General features: G+C 60.1%; 3 protein-coding genes across 4 annotated transcripts; 1 reads left to right on the forward strand and 2 right to left on the reverse strand.

The window, feature by feature from the left end:
- Window positions 1-1,967: 1,967 nt before the first annotated feature.
- Window positions 1,968-5,022, forward strand: LOC117647373 (RNA polymerase II degradation factor 1-like). The gene is made up of 3 exons (XM_034389096.1): window positions 1,968-2,030; window positions 4,114-4,578; window positions 4,687-5,022. The coding sequence occupies exons 1-3, from the start codon at window positions 2,028-2,030 to the stop codon at window positions 5,020-5,022; spliced, it is 804 nt and encodes a 267-aa protein (XP_034244987.1). The 5' UTR covers window positions 1,968-2,027.
- A 4,541-nt stretch (window positions 5,023-9,563) lies between these two features.
- Window positions 9,564-11,723, reverse strand: LOC117647019 (pupal cuticle protein Edg-78E-like). Its single transcript, XM_034388500.1, has 3 exons — window positions 11,678-11,723; window positions 10,131-10,394; window positions 9,564-10,049 (listed from the first exon to the last, which is right to left on the reverse strand). Exons 1-3 carry the CDS (start codon window positions 11,687-11,689, stop codon window positions 9,651-9,653), a joined length of 675 nt encoding a protein of 224 aa, XP_034244391.1. The 5' UTR covers window positions 11,690-11,723; the 3' UTR covers window positions 9,564-9,650.
- A 734-nt stretch (window positions 11,724-12,457) lies between these two features.
- LOC117647094 lies at window positions 12,458-19,770 on the reverse strand. Of its 2 annotated transcripts, none has more exons than XM_034388608.1 (9): window positions 19,633-19,770; window positions 18,164-18,298; window positions 17,754-17,926; window positions 17,487-17,587; window positions 17,207-17,363; window positions 16,899-17,000; window positions 16,686-16,812; window positions 15,899-16,611; window positions 12,458-15,823 (listed from the first exon to the last, which is right to left on the reverse strand). In XM_034388608.1, the coding sequence occupies exons 1-9, from the start codon at window positions 19,655-19,657 to the stop codon at window positions 15,785-15,787; spliced, it is 1,572 nt and encodes a 523-aa protein (XP_034244499.1). In that variant the 5' UTR covers window positions 19,658-19,770; the 3' UTR covers window positions 12,458-15,784. The 2 variants fall into 2 exon arrangements, with proteins under 2 accessions (XP_034244499.1, XP_034244500.1); XM_034388609.1 differs by lacking the exon at window positions 19,633-19,770 and adding an exon at window positions 18,746-18,857.

Raw genomic sequence — 19,770 nt, forward strand, 5'->3', positions numbered from 1 at the left:
TCGTTGGTCCGATCGGAAGAGTACAGTCACAGACAGACGGGCCCACGCTGTCTCTCTCCCTCTCATTGGCCACTCAGGAGCGCTGAGCGCCGCGCACACAGGCACACACCGCACTCACACCGCACACACACAGAGGCGCAGTGGAGGTTCGACTCTCCTCGACTCCCTTGCGAACCAAGCGCTTTTGTTTCAACCCGATCGCGAAATAGCAAACTAACTCACAACGTCTCAGCAATTTCACACACACGCACACACACACACAACACAATCACGCACCTCAGGGCTCGCGGCGACCGCGGGGCCCGCTTACACTTACTCCCGCGGATTCACCGCGCGGAAACTGAATACACTGTTCGATAAATTCACCGGTTCCTATTGGTCGACTCGGGCGAGGTCGCGAGAAGCCAGAAGCCCGACACCGGGCTTCGAAGTGCTAATTAAGAGCCCCCATCGATCAGGCTCGATCACGGAGGCCATAAAGAGCCACCTTTTTGTGGTGGAGCCGTCGGCGTGGCGTGGCGCCTTTCCTAAACCAACACAAGCAGCCATAACTCTGGACTCTTTTTTGTTTTCGGCGCTCGACAGTCCGCTGTTAAATCGAACTGGATAATCGAACTCGTGAGGGAGCGCGCGAAATTCGGCTCGCACTGTTAACAAAGATTGTCGTTCCGTAACGCTCGTCAACCAAATGTTTTTCGCATCTCGAACTGCATTCTCCGCGCGCTGCTTTACAATGCATCCAAATCCTTCGCAAGGCGTTATGAGTGCATTGCCGCCGAAACTGGTCTCCCTGTGGTCTTCGCTTCGCTCGGCGAGGCTCGGCGCGCGCGGCACGGCGGCCGCTATGGGCGTACTCCTTAATTGAACCGGAGAGGAGAAGAACGGCGGAAGTGGAAAAGGCGAATAAAAACAAAAACGGCCAACGAAAACGAAAACAGGCGGTAATGAAAGAACCGCGGAGGCGCCAGGCCACGCCACGCCACGCCACGCCACGCCGCGGCGTTCCAGGGATGGGCGGGGCCGGCCGGCCAGCTGGCCAGTCCGATTCGTCGTCGCTCCGTCTCTCTCGCTCTCACGGGCCGGCCCAAAGGGGCGCGAGAGAGACGGAGCGACGAATCCGTAATGACACAGCCAGGAGCCATAGCGCTCCAGCGAGAGGTCGAAGCCGATGACGGCGGCAGATTAGAACAACTCACTGGCCAGCCGACTGGCCGACCGCACCGACCACACCCCCGCAGTACACGCCTAGCGAAGAAAAAAAAAAGACTTGGGTTCAATAATGGAAGGCGGAAAGTGATCACAAAGAGTTTGGATTTGTTGTCATTTTTGTTTTTTGGAGTCGCCGTTCGAACTTGGCTGAAAAGAGTAACTGGGTGGAGGCAGCGGCGTGTGGCGAGTGCCTTGCGCTCCAGATTTATAGGATGCTGTTTGCTGCGCTGGAGTACCAAACCAGCGGGGGGTCAGAAAGAGGGAGAAGGTCGGAGAGGAAGAAAGAAAGAAAGAAAGAAAGAAAGAAAGAAAGAAAGAAAGAAAGAAAGAAAGAAAGAAAGAAAGAAAGAAAGAAAGAAAGAAAGAAAGAAAGAAGGCCGCCGGAGAGAGCGCCTGTGAAGGCGAGGGTAGGCCGCCCCGCAACACTCCCGCGCTCGACAGCACAGCCCGCCCCCCAGGCGCCCCAGCCATCGCTCCAGCCATCGCTCCAGCCATCGCTCCAGCCATCGCTCGCAGCCTGGGCGGTACCGGGCTGCAGTCTCAGGACCACAGTGTGCCCCGGTCCCGGAAGAAGGCTTTTCGGCGGCGGTCAGCTCGGAGGCTGCGAATGATAGGGGCACGCGGACGGGGAGGCCGGGCCGGCCGGGCCGCGAGGCGTGGGTGCGAGTCCCCCCGCCAGCCCGCCCCCCACCCCGCCCCCCACCCCGAGCTGCCCCCTCCCCTCTGGGTGGTCGCCGTATAAAAGCACAGTGAAACATGTTTCAGCTCCACGAGTTTAGTCGACGAGAGCTCAGGCATCGCACACACACATCCCTGCCATGGTGAGTCCCGTTTTTAATTAGCCATGCGTTTAACGGCGTTAAACGGCCGGGGATGATTTGTGGACAGGGCGGGAAATGCCAAGGACCGCGTCAAGTCGAGAAGAATATCGAGAATCGAATGCGGTGGCCTTATGCGAGTACGCACTGAAGCGCCCGCGTGTTTTGGGGTGATTCCCAACCTCATTCGCCCTTTCTACTCCATCCAGTACACACGCTGTACCTATTTTATAAAATAGGCGTTTTGTTCGTTACTCGAACGGACTTCGAAAGTGCCCGCCTCTGTAAATTACCCCCTCATTTCGCGAGTTGACAACGCGAAAGTAATTGCCATGATTTGTCTGAGGCCGCGGTAATGGCAGTGTAGCCGATCCGATATTCGTGTGTTCCATGCACTCCGCACGGTCTGTCGCAACGCACCACGCGCTGCCCGAATGCCCTGGCGGTGGCGAATCCGCCGCGCTGCTGTTATTTGCAAGGCCAGTCGCGCTTTCATTGAAAAAATGAATGAATGAACGTGAAAAAAAAATGGTTGATTTAAATGGATCAATATCAATGTCAAGTGTCAGCTGATTCGTTCTTGCATTTCGCAGTTCGTTTTCGTTAGCACTGTAATTTTCTTTGTGCAACATGTTTCGGGGTGTGCGAGCGTGAGATTTACAATGCCAGTGAATGGGGGCGAATTCAAGTCGGGTCAGGATCAGTGAGAATGGTAAAACGGCAAGGTTATTAAATCATCGTTATGTCATCATCGAATGGACTCGTTGTTCTCCGCAACAGCGCAGCTCAGATAAGCACATTGGCTACTCTTTTCACCTCTCTGCTGTGTAGCACGTCGTCAGATCCAGGCCATTCAAGCGGCAGGGCGCACCTTGAGACGGGTCGTGGTTTAAGGTTCTCCCCCAGGCACTTGGCTGCCAGCCCCGCCAGCCCCGCCAGCCCCGCGCGCACACTCTCATATTCGCTCGCCTCGCCTCTGCTTAGCCCCGATCGCGCCCGATCCCCGGCCGGCCGACATGCCAGGCCTGCGTCATCTGGACTCGCCTCGCTTTCGTCCGATCGCAATTTGCGAGTGGAGTGTATTGTAATGCCGCCTCCACTGTGAGAGCGCGGCCCCGGCCGTGCCGAGCCGAGCCGAGACCGTCTCTGGAATATGCTTGCCGCTTCGCCGTGCCTCGCTATGCTTCGCTATCGGTCGCATCGTGTTGGGCGCGGCGCTGCGCGGTGCCTGCACTGTCTGGACTGCCCGGAGCCGCACTGGAGCCGCACTGGAGCCTTGTTTGCTCGGCGCTGTGCCGCTGCAGCCGCGGCTGGAGCTGGAATGAGCAGTGTGTCCAGCGCATGGCGGCGCACGGCATAAAGGCCACGGCGAATGCCGCAACAAACGCCGTGCCGCGCCGACGCACGCGTAAAAAGCAATGAGTGGTGAATAAGGTGGAAAGTTCGCGCCCCTGCCGAGGCGGCCGGGCCGAGGCGGCCGCACCCACGACACGACCTCCACGAGGACGCGGGTTCGAATGCGAGGTCGAGGCGACTTTTTTTTCGTTCTCTGATTTTGTTGCGCGCGCTGAATGACGCGAGGAAATGAGACGGAAGGGTTGTGGAACGGAAAGAATGGCGCAATATTGGGGGCGGCATGCATAATGCATGTGTGTGTGTGTGCTCGTGAGTCTTCTTTCCACTCCAATTCTCCAGTTCTGGACTCCAGTCACTGGGGCTTCCTCTGCATGCCCGTTAGGCCGGTAGAGGTTTTGATGGTGATGCGGTCATTTTGCCGCTGGGACGGCTTAGCCAATGCGGCGGCCTCGCCCCGCCCCGCGCAGCAGCACTGCGTCCACCACACTGCGTCCACCGCAACACCAGACACTGCGCACGCCCTCGCGGAACCAGGCCGCCGTCAAGACCGTCATGTCACAGGATACCTCGTCAATGTCACTGCGATCATCGTTTCAATGACAGCAAAACAAACAAACACGACGGCAATTCAGCGGCACGCGTTGCGGGCACGGGGATCGAACCACCGACCTTGGGGCTGGCAGCCGGCGGCGATAACCGCGACGCTAAATGTGCTCTTTCTGTTCCGCAGATGAGGCTCGTTGCTTTCTTCGCCCTGGTGGCCGTGGCCCTGGCCCAAGACGACGACGGCAGTTACAGCGCCGACAAGTACGAGAACCCCTACGCGTACTCCGAGCAGCAGGCCGCCGCCGCCGCCCCCCAGTACCAGCCCCAGCCCCAGTACCAGCCTCAGCCCCAGTACCAGCCCCAGTACCAGCCCCAGCCCCAGTACCAGCCTCAGCCTCAGTACCAGCCCCAGGCCCAGCCTCAGTACCAGCCCCAGCCTCAGTACCAGCCCCAGGTGCCTCAGTACCAGCCCCAGGTGCCCCAGTACCAGCCCCAGGCTCGTCAGTACCAGCCCCAGGTTCCCCAGTACCAGCCCCAGTACCAGCCCCAGCAGTACCAGGCGCCCGCTGCCTCCGTCAACGGCCTGCCCCAGACGTCCACCAACTACAAGACCCAGGATCACGAGCGCGTCGAGAACGTCGACGGCCAGGTACGACAGGGTCACTGCCAAGGGCCCCACACCGAACAGACGCAGTGTTGCGCTTTTCTTGAGTACTCCAATTTGCAATCCAGTGATCACAGCGTTGCTTGTTTTCAGGGAAACGTCCGCGGCCAGTACAGCTACGTCGACCCCAACGGCAAGACCATCACCGTCAAGTACACCGCGGGCAAGGACGGCTTCCAGGTCGAGGGTGACCACCTGCCTCGCGCCCCCGTCCCCGGCACCCCCGCCCCCGCCGCCGCCGCCCCCGCCTACCAGCCGCGGTACATCCAGCCTGCCGCCCCCGCCTACCAGCAGCCCAGGTACCAGCCCGCCGCCGCCGCCCCCGCCTACCCCCAGCAGGCGTACGCCCAGCAGGCCGCCCCCTCCGCCGCCTCCCAGTTCCTGAACTCGCCGCTCGGCCACCGGTTCGGCGGCGCCCCCGCCTACTAGACGTCGCGGAGGTGCCGCTCGCCGGGGGCCGTCCATGGAGCGCGTCCTGGACGGGGCGCTGGGTGGGCGGCCCCCCGCTCAGGGAAGTCACGTGGGGGTCGCTACAGTGCTGCAGCAAGTGCGGCCTAAGTGCGGCCGCCCCCGTGGCAGGGGACGAGGGACCGCGACGCTCCCTCTCCTCTACGCCGCCGGGCCTCCCCGCTGCTGACGGAGCGCCAGAGGGCCGGAGGCACTGCTTCTAGTCCTCCTGGTGCTCGGGGCGTCGGGAGCGCCCCGTGGAAGCCATAGGCTGCGCCAACAGGCGGCGAGGGTCGCGACGCGCAGCAACAACAACAACAACACGCACTAGTTGGGCGTCGCGAGACTACTCGCCTATTGACGGGTAAACCATAGGACTGCTGTGTAGTTTGTACTTTGGACTCACACTCTCTCGTTTTGTAATTACTTTCTCCCCGTGTGTGCTCTTCACACGTTCCTGTGATAACCACCTGGTACACTTCTTTTGTATAGACTACATATTTGTTGCCTTCGCGTTGTGTTTTTTTTGTGTACTTTTTTGTATTGCTTGCTTTTTTTTACGTGTAGGGCTTTTGTTGTTTTGTACAAATTTCGTGTCGAAATGAAAAATGCTGGTAAAACCCACTCTTGTCATCTTTTTTTGAACGAGACGCGTGTGCAGTCTGCCCATAGTCTCTGCCAGTGTGTCACAGTCCGCAGTTCGTTGCAGGCAGTCCCTCTCTCTCTCTCCACTCTCACTCTCGACTACTCGTGGGAGTCCTCCGAGTTGATCACGCGACCTTGCGCCCAGGCGCCGTGATGGTGCCGCCTAGATTCCGTGCCAAACGCCCCGCCCCGCCCCGCCCCGCCCCGCCCCGCCCCGCCCCGCCGCTCCAGTTAACACTCTGCCGCTCTTCGGGCGCGGCGTGGCGGCGCGGCGTGGCGGCGTGCGTACAGTGTACACGTGTCGATGGCGCTACTCGCGTGAAGCTTTGCATCATCTTGCACTCGTTGGAGTGGCCAGTGTGGTGGCCGCCCGGGAAGCGGACCCGCGGACCTCCAGGGCGTGGACCTCCCCCATGCAGGCCCGAAGGCCTCCAACGCCCTGCACCAGTGTACCTGCCGCACGGGCGGCAAGGCGGGCGCCAAGGCCACGCAGGTTACATTCTTTTACGACGCACAGTAAAGCGACTCGGCGTCTGCTCTCGTCGCGCTGTCTCTCTCGCACCCTCGCGGCACGCGCCGTGACTGCGAGAGAGAGGGAGAGAGGCCGGCGAACTGGCGAACAACAGTCCACTAATTAGAGTGCCGCACGGCCGCCCAGCCTCACCCAACCTCACCGCCGTGGAGGTTTCGTTGCCAATTTTACGGCTGCTTGTCCTCTCGCGTGCGTCTAGGCCTTCGCGGCCTGCCGCGCGATCGGCGCCACTGCTGCTGCAGTTTGGTTTCGTACCGCGCGTGTCCTTTTCCACGTGCTTGTCTGGCGGCCCCCCGGCGGCGGCGGCGGCCGCCCACAGCCACCCTGTCTGCGGCGCGCGCCGCGCTGAGCCGTCTGCCTGGCCGGGGTCGTCCTGGCAACGCGGGCCCCGCCAGCCCCGCCAGGCTTGGCCAGGCTCCACCCCCCGGCCCCGGCGGGGGTCGCGGCGCGGACTGGCGCGGACCGCCCTGGAGACGAGACGAGGCCCGACAAACTCACAGCCACAAAGCAGGCAAACGAGGTCGCGATGAACAACGAAGGGGCTACGAAAACTTTGACGGGGATGGAGAAGAAGAGGGAGAAGACGAAGAAGAAGAAGAAGAAGAAGGAGAAGCGGGAAGCTGATTTGCTGTCGTGCTTATCACGGGGAGCCACGCCCGAAGGAAGTATGTCGGTGCCAGTGACCCTGAAGGTCGCCGCCACGCCCCGCCCCGCCCCGCCCCGCCCCGCCTCGTTTCGCCTTCCTGCTGCCGGCTTTATGGAGCTCCGCGATGAAACGCAAAAAAGACGCGCCGCCACGCCTTCGCTTCGATTGAGAGCAAAACGAATCCGGCTAACCAGATGAACGCGCGCAGAGCCGGGCGTGGCCGGGCCTCGTGTCGCGGCGGGGCGGGGCGGGGCGGGGCGGGGCGGGGCGGGGCGGGGCGGGGCGGGGCGGGCCGCGGTAAAGGATGCTGGAGGAAGCGGGCAAGGGCGGAGTCGCGGAGTACAGTACACGGTAACACGGTACCATCGTATTGATCCGAGCCGGGCCGGGCCGGGCCCCCACTCTTCACTTCTCCGCGATGTGGTTCCTAGTGGACTTGCACTGCCGCCGTGCTGCCGTCGGCTCCGTCGGCGTGGCACGGTGCCCGATGCGCCTGTCTGCCTTGCCTGCCTCCGCAGCCGTCTCTCTCGCACTCGTGGGCGTGCCGCAGAGGGTTCGCGGCGGTGCGAGAGAGACAGAGCGAGCGGTCTGCTCCGTGCACTCCGTGTGCCTGGTTGCGTTGCCCGGCGCTGCCCGGTTGGCTGCCAGTGACGTCACATTGAAAGTGAATACGCTCCCTGGCCGTGGCCACGCGGCCGCTGCCCGCTGCCTGCGGTGCACTCGAGGGGTACCTCACTTCGAAAACAGGTGTACACTGACTGGTGACTGTACTCAATTTCCACTTTGACTAGACTGAAAATATCACGAAATGCGTTGCAAAAATACTAAAATTGGGACAAATTTACGTGGTTTTGCCGACTTTTTCAGTGACTAGACTGAAACAAGGCAGTGACTGGAGTCAGGGGTGTACACTGACTAGACGAAGTGAGGTACCCCTCGGGTGCACTGCGGTGAGGTGAGGCCGCCGTGTCGTGCCGCCGTGCCGTCTCCCTCGCACCCACGGCGCTTCCAGTGCAGGTGCGACGGAGACGGAGCGGCGACTGCGACTCGGAATGAGTGCAGCATTGGCACTCGGGCGCGCCGACGGCGGCGGCGCCCACTTGGCTCGCCGGACAAGGTATCCAGTCCCCACCTCGGCGCGTCTAGCCGTGTCTAGGTCTAGCGGGTCTAGCGCTCAGCGCCGCCCCGTCGGCCAACATTCGTCGCTCTGTCTCCCTCGCACTGCCTGTGTGGTGTAGGGGTATTCGCGCGCGCGCGTTTGTGTGTGTGAGAGGCGACAGGGGTCACGCGTACCAACTCATAGAACAGAAATAGTCTCCTGGATTATCAATCATGCCTCTGCAGTGTCTAGTGTCGCGCCGGCCTAACGATTCTGCGAGAGAGACAGAGCGACGAGCCGCTGCATCGGGCGCCGCGCCTCGCTTCTCCTCCTTCGCGCCAGATACCACGCGTCCTGCACTGACCTAACCCAACGCGGTGCCCGCCCCGCCCCGCCCCGCCCCGCCCCGCCCCGCCCCGCCCCGCCACGCCCCGCCACGCCCCGCCCCGCCCCGCCCCGCCTCGCCGCCACGCTTGGTCCGTCGTCTAGCGTGGGCTGGCGGCAATGGGACTGGCCGGCCGCGCGCTAGGCCGCGCCGCCCCCAAGAAGTGCGTATTGTCCGGAGTCGTCGCGCGGACGCGCGGAATCGAAAGCAGTGTATCGCGAGCGAGAACATTTTCCGTTCTACTGCAGGTGTTGCGGGGCGTTGTTTCCAGTGGGAGGGGCGCGCGGCCCGCTAGGCCGGGATAGGCCGGGCTGCCCCAGTCGGTGCGGCCTGCGGCCTGCGGGTCGCGCTATGCTAAGCAGCCGGTCTTGAATTATGAAGTGCTTCCCGTTGCCTCGATGTCTTTCCTGATCTGGATCGCTCTGGGCGGCGCGGTGGCGGCGCGGTGGCGGCGCGGTGGCGGCTCGGCGCTCCGTGCACGCCGGGTCAGCTCGCCGGCCAGGGTCACGGCCGAGGCGAGGCGAGTCGAGGCGCCGGCCGTGCGCACGTGGGAGAGAGAGAGAGAGAGTGAGAGAGAGAGAGAGAGAGAGAGAGAGAGAGAGAGAGAGAGAGAGAGAGAGAGAGAGAGAGAGAGAGGGAGAAAGTAAAGGCGGAACGTGTACTGCAGTCAGAGTGAGATGGATGAATCAGCGTGGCTGCATGCATCCGCGAAACTGCACTGGGAAAGGAATTCGATAATCCTGCAGCATGTTGGTGCATGAATCGTTTTAAAAACAAAATTGTGAAAATTCCTTTGTGAACAGCCAAAGCCCGTGCTGGAGGCGGGGACGAAAATAATTATTGTACCGGCTCCTTTCTGAGGATAATGAACGTAAAAAAAAATTGAGAGAGACTTAGTGCTGGAAGTACGCTAAAGGAATGGCAGCACAGGTTGGCCTATCTGCACCATGTGGGAGCTTGGAGCGCGCGCTGGCCGTGAGACAACGCGGACGTATGGACTCTGCATCGGCCGCCATCGGAGTGCCGCCATCGGTACGACCCACTTGAGGTCGAAGGGGCCTGCTTACCCCAAGGCTTACCCTAACCGCCACTGGCGGCCACGGGCCTGCCAAGCGAATTCATTTTTGTGGGTGTGTCCCCGCTTTCCTGAGTTTGCGGAATGGTGCTTTTTATGTGTGGGTTGGCTGCGCGGTTCGGGGGAGGACGCAAGCAGGCGAACGGTTTTCCGGTTTTTATTCTTTTTTTGCGATGTTTTGTTTTGGTGAATTAAATTAAGCTTGGCGCGGTCGGGCCGCGGGCGCGCCTATCTGCTCTTGCTGAAGCTGTAGCTGAAGCCGTCGGGGGTCCTGTTGAGGTCCAGCTTGCCGGGGGGGAAGAAGCGGTGCGGGGGCGGCGTCGTGGGGTTGTACTGGGGGATGGCGTTGACGGGGGGCTGGTACTGCTGGGGCTGCGGCTGGTACTGCTGGGGCGGCGGCTGGTACTGCTGGGGCTGGGGGCGGTAGCCGGTGTTGGGCTGGAACGCGGGGTCGTTGTAGCGGGGGTCGTACTCGCCGGTCTCGTCGTAGGAGCCGCCCTGGGGGGCGGGGTTGTACTGGGGCGCGGCGGGCGCGGGGTTGTACTGGGGCTGGGGCTGGTACTGGGGGGCGGCGGGGGCGGGGGCCGCGACGGGGACGGGCGGCTGGGGCAGGTGGTCGCCGGACGCCTGAAAAGAACCAGAGAGTGGAGTCGAGGCGAACAAGAGACAGACGGCGGAAGTTGAAAGCGCCCCGGTGGGCCTCTGTACCTGGAAGCCGTTCTTGCCGGCCGTGTAGCTGACGGTGCGACGCACGCCGGACGGGTCGACGTAGCTGTAGGCGCCGCGGCGGTCGCCGTTGGCGTCGGTCTCCTCCTTGAACTGCACGCCGTCCTCCTGGGTGTAGGCGGCGCCGAAGGTGCCGTCGCCGGACAGGTACCGGGCGTCCGTCAGGATGGCGGCCGTCTGCGGGTCGCGGCTGTACTGCTGCTGCGCGAGCGCGCCGCCGAGCAGGGCCGTCGCCACAAGTAACACCTGCGCAGCGGGGGAGAGAAAGAAAATGAGAAAACTTGAGCAATAATGCATCTCGTATTGTGGAGCTCTCTTCGAGCCGTTCGCCGGCAGTAATGGCCCGTAATGGTGCGGCGGGAAGGGCGTGTCCGCCAACGCGAGCACGCCGTCGGAGCACGCCGTCGAGGCCTGCCGCGCGGACGGGCCGGTCGCCGGCGGCAGGGTCGCCGACGTAGGGTCGCGCAGCGAGTCAATCTCTGGCGCCGAGAGCACCGATGTGAAGCACTTCCCCTCCCCTCCCCTTGCCTGTCAGAGCGGCGCGTGGCGCACTGCGCTCAAATCTAGGCCACGAGATCGCGCGCGTTTTCAAAGGATAGAAAAAGAAGGCAAGCGCGTTTTCTACAACTTTTTTCCCCCGCGGATTATCTATGCCCGTTGGCGTCGCACCCCGGAGTCTATCACCCGGTGCGGCCGGTGTGTGCGAGTGCGTGTGTGTGTGCGTGTGTGTGTGCCCTCACTGCAATTTCCCCCGCAATGCACTGGCTGCACGGCACCGCGTGCAAGAAGTGCAGCGACTTGCGACACCCAGGCGGCGCCCCGCGCCTTGCGCACGTTGCGACAGATTTTTGGCAGCATCGGGTAAAGTCCTGCCCCCCCCCCTCCCCTCCTCCTCGCAGAGAGCGCGGGGCGAGCGGGGCCAGCGCTCCGCTGTAACCAGAGCGGCCAAACAAAGTTTACACGGAGTGACGCAAGGGGCGCTAGGCCGCGCTGGGCCGCGCCAGGCGCATTCCAGAGCGCACGGCACGCGTCCCGCCACAATGCAGTGTACTGCCTTGCAGTGCAGTGCCTCGCAGTGCAGTGCCTCGCAGTGCAGCGCGGCCAGACCGAGCGCAGGGCAGTCCTTAAGGTCCCGAAGTCCCAGTGCCGCCGTGTGCGCGGCGCAGTACGGTAGTCGCAGTTGGATGCCGACCCCGACGACGTCGGAATGAACAGCGGGGAAAATGAACTCTGGCACGTCCAGTGCGACAACGACCACACTTTTGAGCAAGTTCATTCAACTAAGCGGCGGCAATATCAAGTGTTTTTGAAAGAAAATTCTTTTAAAATTTCCCGGAGAAATTTTTTTTTAGCAATTTATCAAATTTGGTGAGGCCACTCGACTCTTTACCCGTGGACAATTTCGGACCCGGAAAAGGCAACCCCCCCGCCCCCTAAAAAAATGAGGCAGAGGCAGTTGAGCGGAGAAAAATGCGACGACCCCAAAAATTTCTTGACCCCCTTCCTCCCTTTTGAGGTCGGCTACTCACGGTAGTGTACATATTGGCGACTGAGTTGGACGCACTTCAAATCGGAGACTAAGGCGTACTCCGCCCCTGCCATGCTTTTATACACCGGCCGGCCGAGCCGCCTCCCTCCCCTCCGCCTCGGCCGATCGCCACCCCGCCCCGCCCCGCCCCGCCCCGCCCCGCCCCGCCCCGCCACGACGTACGAACCACGCGGAAGCTCCAGGGCGTCGCCCCAGCTGCCGGGCCGACCGACCAGCCAGCCCGCCGCCCCGGCGCAGCCCCGGCGCAGCCTGCTATCACAACCATGACGTCATGGGCCAATTTTCAAGGGCGGGCAGGATGTTGCCGAACTGGAGAACTGGAGCTGGCTGCGGCTGGAGCTGCCCACACCTTCCTGGAGCGCATCCCCTCCCAGACCCCTTTCCACGGAGGTTTCGTGAGGCGGGTGTTTTATTGCGTGGAGTGCCCCGCCTTTGTGCAGCACCGTTGAAAAATAAGCCTTATTGATTCTGAGGAAATTGGACTGAAATGTTTGGTCGAAACTTTTCTCGGTGATGAGTCGCGTCGGGATCAGTGATCGGAGTAATCAATACAAAAGCGTTCACACCGACACATAAATAGTTTATTTGATTGCAACACACAAACACACACAAGGCGAATACATTTTGGGGGATACATTAGCGGCGTTGTAGGACGCAGTGGAAATGAAGAAAAAGCACCAGGAGGGAAAAAGTTTTAAAATAGTGTAGGTAACAGCTACGTTAGATAAAGTAAATCTACACACACACACTACTCGAAACATTTGAAACGATTACTGTGATCTACTGGCTATGCTTTCGCTTGAAAAATGTCCACACATCTTTGACATCAACTAGCGCGTTTAGTAAATTGTAAAATTATAATACAGGTAAATTTAAGTTTCGAATCGGAATAACGGCAAAGAGGCTCGAACTATCGATCAGAACGGATTCATTTTTGGTTTCTTGTGCATAATTAGATATGTTTCCTTGAATGAAGTGTCATCTACGTTTTCTTTGTAGGCCTATGCATTTTTTCAGTTTTCTGTTAAATGTCGGCAGAAGGAATGGAGAATGGAGCGCAACTCCACGGCTGCAGACTCCATTGCAACCTCCAACTACGGCACTAGAAGGGTTAGAAAAATATATGAAATATAACAAAGATCAAGACAATAGATAATATCAATATACTACTGTTCTTTTTTTTTTGTTTGATTTTTATAGGGGCGGGTACAAAAGAGGGAATACACCATTCAGTACGTTCAAAGTAGCCAACCCTACAGTGATAATTAATTTGACACAGAACCAGAACACAATACACTTCATAGTCTCCTCAGTTTCTCCTGACCCAACGTACACTGCTGCCACATGAAATAACGATGCTTTTAAAGTAACCTAGGTCATACACAAACTCAAAATGTGAAAAAAAAACACCATGTGAATTAGTGTTTTTAATATACAGAAGTGCCGACACACCGATGAATGAATAAATGAATGAACCAATGAATGAATTAACCAATCAATGAACCAATGAATGAATGCATGAGTCAATAAACCAATGAATGCATGAGTCAATAAACCAATGAATGCATGAGTCAATGAATGAATGGATGAGCCAATGAATGAATGGGCCAATGAGTCAATGAATGAAGGAATGAGTCAATGAATGAATTGATGACTGAATCAATGAATGGCTTTGATGAATGCCCTTGAAGGGATGAATAAACTGACAAGCATTGCGATCGAATGATCGAATAAAGCAATGAGCAAAGCAAGCCTAATTTAACGTATCCCTACGCTGCCTTAATCGGCTTGCGAAATAGAGAAAGACAAACAACTTTTTGCATCTCGTTCACGTGGACGCTCCATCCGAAGGACGCGTTTTCGCGAGACAAACCACGCCCTTCAAAGCTAATTTATCGATCAAACTATAATAATTTTAAAAAAAGGGTTCAACTACCAAGTTCTTGAAGAAAAATCCCTGATTTTGTACAGTCATTTAAAACAATTTGATCTGCTCCTGCGAACACAATATACCAAATATTTAATTTGAATCCGAACCGGAATCAAAGGCTGCTGTTACGCAAGGAGAACTGGGAATTTGCCACGCGACCACGAAAAGAATTGTGTTCGGTGGCAAAGTTTCCTCTATCACAGACGCTTTCTTCTCTACTGCTATGCTAGTGCAGGTACGCATTGAAGCCTATTATACACCTCAGCAAAAATATGTTGAAGGCGAGATAAATACTGGAAAGGGCGCACGCAAAATACACGGTAAACTCCTCAAAGACTAGCACACCTTGCTGCTGCTGGGTCTGCGGCGTCCGGACATCCCTGCGCACAGTTTGCTCGCCGCAGCACCGCTACCCCGTTCAAAAGCCCCCACGATGCAAAATTATCCACGCCCTCGATCCACTAAAATGGGCTCGCTTAATCTTGTAGGAACACGCTACGCGTCGCTGAAACTGGTTTGCGAGTGTCGCCGGCGTCCCGACAGCGCGGACAGCGCCAGCGCGGCGACCGGGTGACGCCCGTCCCGCACCCGCAGCAGTCCCAGCCGCTGCTTTGTCGGGCTCCCTGAAGCACGAGGACACCGACGAGTCCTTGGGGAGTCCTAACTTAACTAGTGCGAGGACACGACAAGTCCTTGGCCTAACCTAACCTAGACCCGGGGGGCGGCACTACGACGCCCCCCGGCCCCGCGGCCACCCCAGGGGGTCCATCCCCCGCTGCACGCGGGCAGGCCGGGGGCCCCCGAGGGGGCGCGCGGGGCTACGTATGTACAGACTACTGATGTTCGTGACAAGGCGAAACACATAAGAACAGGGCAAGGGTCGACGCGGGCCGCGTGTGTGGTGCACACTGTACGGCAGTCTGCTGCCGGACCCATTCTACAGACACTAAATTGAGTCCCCGTCTGCTTCAGTGGTTGCATCCATGGCAAATCGAAAAAAAATTTTTTTTTAAAAAATAGCGCCTCTGCAGACTTTTTTCCAACGAGATTGGCAGGCTAGCCAACCCGCCGCCGCATCGTTTCCTGTCCCTGTAGACGGTTGGCAACCATGGCTGCTATGGGCTGCTACCGCATGGTTCCTTCTTTGCCATTTGGGTCGTTACTTGAGGCTGGTCAGAGGAACCCGGGTCGCGGCACAACGCCGCGGTTCGGGCCTCTCTACGGTATATCACACATATCGCTCGATGTGGCCAGGGCCGGAAACGAAAAGGAAAGGGGAACGTGCAAAACGTCAAAAACACACGTCCTCACACACACACAGTCCCTCTAGCAGGGAAAAGTCAGTTCGAGCTCGAGCCCACAAAGTACCTAACCTAACGTGCGAGACCGAAAGAGTGGACTTCGCACTGTCGCTGTACAGAGATCGGTTCAAGAAATATGTACACAAGCTTAACGTAGTTAGTTGACTCGGCACAAGTTAAGTATATTGGTCGAAGAATATTCAATAAAGTCGAAAGAAACTAATCTTACTTATCGGTGGCTTTGGCCATGGTAGTCTGACTGAGACTTACTTAACTACAACCGAGACTACAACTTAATGGGTCTCGCTTGCAAGCTTGAAAGCGTGAGGCTGCGTGCGAGGTACCGGAGGTACTGGGGTGCAGCGTCGCCGCGGTGTCCTAAAGGCAACTCGCAGTGCTGTGGGTCAATCCACACGTGCGAATAGGTGCATAAAATAGTCCCCCAAAGGAAACCTACGATTTAAAAAGAAAAAAAGTCACGCGGCCTAATGGCAGCAGCTTGGCAGGTCGAGGGGTCACCTCGTTCTCGACGAATACGCTTCTTGGAATCAAAGTGCAATGGTTCTGTGTCGGTGATGCTATGTTTAAGACGCATTTAAAATAATTGGGAGGCTTTTAAAAATAAATGTTCTTTTCTTGTTTTGGTGAAATTGATACCCGCCCCCTCCCCTTTTCTGCGTCCGCACTGCGAAACTCCTCCTCTGCTGCAGTGACGGTTTGACGGTGTACCAGGCGCGCAGGCTTGCCTACGGCCGCTTCGATGTTTCGATGAATCGATGTTTTGATGAATCGATGCTTCCATGTATCGTTGGACGCAGCGCTGCCCGCATGGCCTGGGCGCGGCACAGACACCGCCTCAGTTGCCGTTCTCGGACTCACCCTTCCCGGCGTCGATCTGAACACAAAGCCAAAACATGTCCGTACTCCGAAACGTTGGCCCGACAATCGTCTCGCAGTGTCCAGGACCCACCTTGAGCCCGAACAAGGCGCTGTAGACGGCGCCGGTGTCGCGGGCCTCGTCCTGTTGGCCCTGCGCGCCGTTGCGGCGGTGCGGCCAGTCCTTGAAGATGTCCGCGAAGCTGCTGGGCATGTCGCACCACAGCAGGGGTGCAGCCTGCACCGCGCCGCGCTCCGTGGCCTCCACGCCGCCGAACCAGGCGGTGCAAGGTCCACGTCGACGGCGGGGCTGCGTGGCCACGGCGCCCCTGCCGGTGGCGTCGGCGGCCTCGACGGCGTCCTCGGAGGGGGCCGCGACGGCGCCCTCGGCGGCGGCCGCCGGCAACTGGGGCCGTGTGGCGCAGCTGGACGTCACCGTCCTGGCGGCCGAGGCGCGGTGTGGGTCCAGCGACCCTGCCTCGAAGTCCTCGCCGATGGCAGGCAGGTCGCCGAAGCTGAGCCGCCCGAAGAAGGGCCTGTCTACACGGTCTGCACCACCGCAGCGCGCCCGCTCTTCGCAGAGGTTGAAGTTGGCGTCCCGCTCTGGTTCTGCCTTGGCGCCGTCCTCGCCGTCCTCGTCGTCTTCCTCGTCCGAGAGGTCTTCGCCCTCGTCCGAGTCGCTCAGATGCACCACCTGCAGCACGCACTGCTCTCTGCAGCAGCAGTGTTCTTCTTCGTCGTACTCGTCGTCCTCGTCGCCGTCATCCTCGTCATCGTCGTCTTCATCATCCTCCGAGTCCGAGTCCTCTGCAATGCCAGACACCACGTTAACGGGGCACTCCTTCGCCTCCACTGCAAGTTCCGCCGCGACGGACACGCACCTGAGTCGTCGGCGGGGACTCCCCCGGCGACTCCCCCGCCGCGGAAGGCCGCCCTGGGCTCGCCCTTGTCCTCGCCAGGAGGCAGTCCGTCGTCGATGTCGGCGTCCAGGGGCTGCATGGCGACGTTCTGCCGAAGACAAACACTCGTCTCACCGCGCCGTTCGCTTCTCCCTTTGTGTCGGCTTACTTTCTTTATTTCCTCATTTCGTGTACCTGAATGCCTGCCAGCATGGTCATGTCCTCGAAGTCGCGCGCGGTGTTCACGATGTACATGCGGATCAGGGAGCCCCAGGACTCCAGGTGCGGGTGCACGTTCTGAGTGAGGTACAGAGAGAGGATTAACAAAACCACACCGACACGCACGCACACGAGAAACAAGACGGTGGGTTGCCCATGCGGCCGAGCGCCCGGCAAGGCGCCCTGAAGGCAACCCACCTTACCGACGGGCCGCGAGGCCGCGAGACGCGGCGCCTGCAGCCGCCGGGCAGGCAACCCTTCCGACTGCCACACTGTACACCCACCATCAGGATGGTCTGCGCCGCCTCCTGCTTGGCGAAGCGCGTCATGGGCACGGTGACGCTGTAGGAGCCGACTTTGAGGGCCAGGCGTGCCGGGCAGTACTGGTTGGCCGGGCGGTGCGTCGTGAACTGGATGTCGGCCTCGCGGTACCCGAAGTTGCTGCAAAAATAAGACCGTTGACACGCGACACCGGAAACAGAGCAAGCTATGCCTCCTCTGGACGGACACAGCACGCGCACGTAACTGGTGAACGGTAAACTGAAAATTTAAGCACGTGCTTACCGGGCGAGGCATTTCAGCAAGATCTTGTACGGCTTCACCGCATCGTAGGGCATCGTTATTTCCGGGATTCGCTCGTCCGCCAGGTCCACGTTGTCAAAAACCTGAGGACACAAAAGCAAAATGAGTCAAACGGTCGAAAGAGAAAAGTAGTCTTCAGTGCTCTCAAAGAAAGATAAATCAAAGAACATTTTTAGCACAGACATTGTTTTGCATAGCTCTGTCCCTCTCACTCACGCATCCGGAGTGCGCTCTGTCTCTCTCACTCACCGCCAGCTTGTACGCATCCGGAAGGCACTCGTCCTCCGCGAGGTCCCGCATTTCAGGCAGGAGTACCTCCGCTGTTGACTTTGCCGCCAGAATTTTGGCCACATGTTTGTTGGGGTCCTTCCTGGTGGCGTAGGTCAGGCCGTCCAGCACGGCCGTGGCCGAGTAGTCGGGGTCTGCAAACACGACGGGCGGCCTCGTTTGTCTCAAAAGCACAGTGGGCCAGAAGAACGGTGGAGGCGGCCAAAACTCTAGACGCGTTTTGAGCTCCAGAGTCGCTACACAGGACTCGATCCGAACGTGTGACCCCACCAATGGATTCCTCGCTCGGAGAGCAATCCATTGGTGGGGTCACACGTTCGGTTCGAGTCTTAACTGAACACAGCTGAACGCCACACTGTAACTGGACTCACCGCAGCGCGCGAAGACGTAGCGCACGTCGGCGCGGAAGTGGCGCTGGCAGTACTCGTTGATGGCGAGCACGTAGGAATGCCCGTTCGGCCCGGTGCCGTTGAGCATGCTGGTCGCCCTGGTCGCTGGCGGGCGCACTGGAAAACGAAACGACAATCACGTTTCCCGACTCGCCCGGACGGACTGGAACCTCTGGAGTGCTGCGCCTGGAGGGCCTGGAGCCTCCGCCGCCATCTTGTGCTCGGAGCAGGGTGGCCACCCCCCCCCCCTCCCCTCGCCCGGAGCAGCCATTCTCGATGACGTGGCAAGCACGGCTGTCCACTTTTTGAAAAATCTCGTTTTGAAGCCAGCACGTCACACTGCTTTGCACGACGGTAGTTTGGACCGAGTCGTTGTAAACAGTTGGCGCAGGGATCGGTTTGCCCTTATGACGCAACTTGTGGGCGGGTGGCGGGCGGATGCACTGCCCGGGAAAGTGGGTGGGGGAGGGGAGGGGGAGCTGCCGACCCAGCACCTGTCAGCCTCCCTCGCTCAGGAAAGTGCACTCACCCTCCCTCTATCTCTAGCCACACAACGGGACCCACCTTGTGCTCGAGCTGCTTCAGCGGCTGCGGGGCAGCCAAGCTGTGCGCCACCGCCTCCCTGCCACGCCACGCCACGCCGCGGCCGGCCGTGCGTCGCGGACTAGCATTGGGCCTGCACTGGTTGGCCTGCTGCTGCCTGCTGCGGGGCGCCGTCCGGGCCGTCGTGGCGCGGGGCCACCCTAGGCCACCCCCCGGTGCAGCGCGACCGACACCCCCCGACGGGCTGCTACCCCCCGACTACCCCAACCCGCACCTGGCCCGGGCTGGAGAGCCCGGGCTGGCTCGGCCCGGCTGGCCCAGGTCGGCGTCGGGAGCCCCCCCTTCCTCCAGCTACCCCTGCAGTACCCCAGCTACCCCCTCCAGGCGGTACTCGCCCGGGGATCTGGGTCGGCGCTGCGTGGCCTGGACGCGGACCCGGAAGGGGACGAAGACGAGAGGGGGGGGGGGGCGTCCAGCCCCACCGATGGGCAAGGGCCCGGCTAGCTACCCGAGACTCGAACCGCTGTTCCAGCGAGGTGCAGCACAGGGCGACGCTGGCCAGGCCCGAGCCATTACGGTGGGCCAGGGCGAGCCAGGACCCCGGGCACGAGGCGCGCGAGGCGCACGAGGCTTAGCCAAGGCGCCGGCTGTTGAGCGAGGCGCAACCCCCTCGCGCCCCTCGCGCCCCGCTGCACGTTTACATCGCGGTCGTTGCCCCGGGGGTGGTGGGGGCGGTGCGCCGCCGCGTGGGCGGCGGGGGCAGCGCGGGCGGCGGGCGCGACCCCAACACCCAGACGCCGAACCACCCCCGATGTGTTCCGCGTCGCCAGGGACTCTCTAAAACACTAGGACGGATGGCGTACCCGCGCCGTCCGCGACCACCGCACGCGTATCGATACACTACCCACCTGCATCGTCGGCGTGCTCTGCCATGAGGGCGGCGGTGGCGGTCGGGGCGCTACCAGGACTACCAGGCAGCCCGGCGGCGCACCCAGCCTGGAACCCCTGGAACGGGCCGCGGCGCCAGCGTTGCCATGCCCGCCCGG

Source organism: Thrips palmi, unplaced genomic scaffold, assembly GCF_012932325.1.
Source record: "Thrips palmi isolate BJ-2018 unplaced genomic scaffold, TpBJ-2018v1 HiC_scaffold_2, whole genome shotgun sequence".
In the NCBI taxonomy this organism is placed as follows: Eukaryota; Metazoa; Arthropoda; class Insecta; order Thysanoptera; family Thripidae; genus Thrips; species Thrips palmi.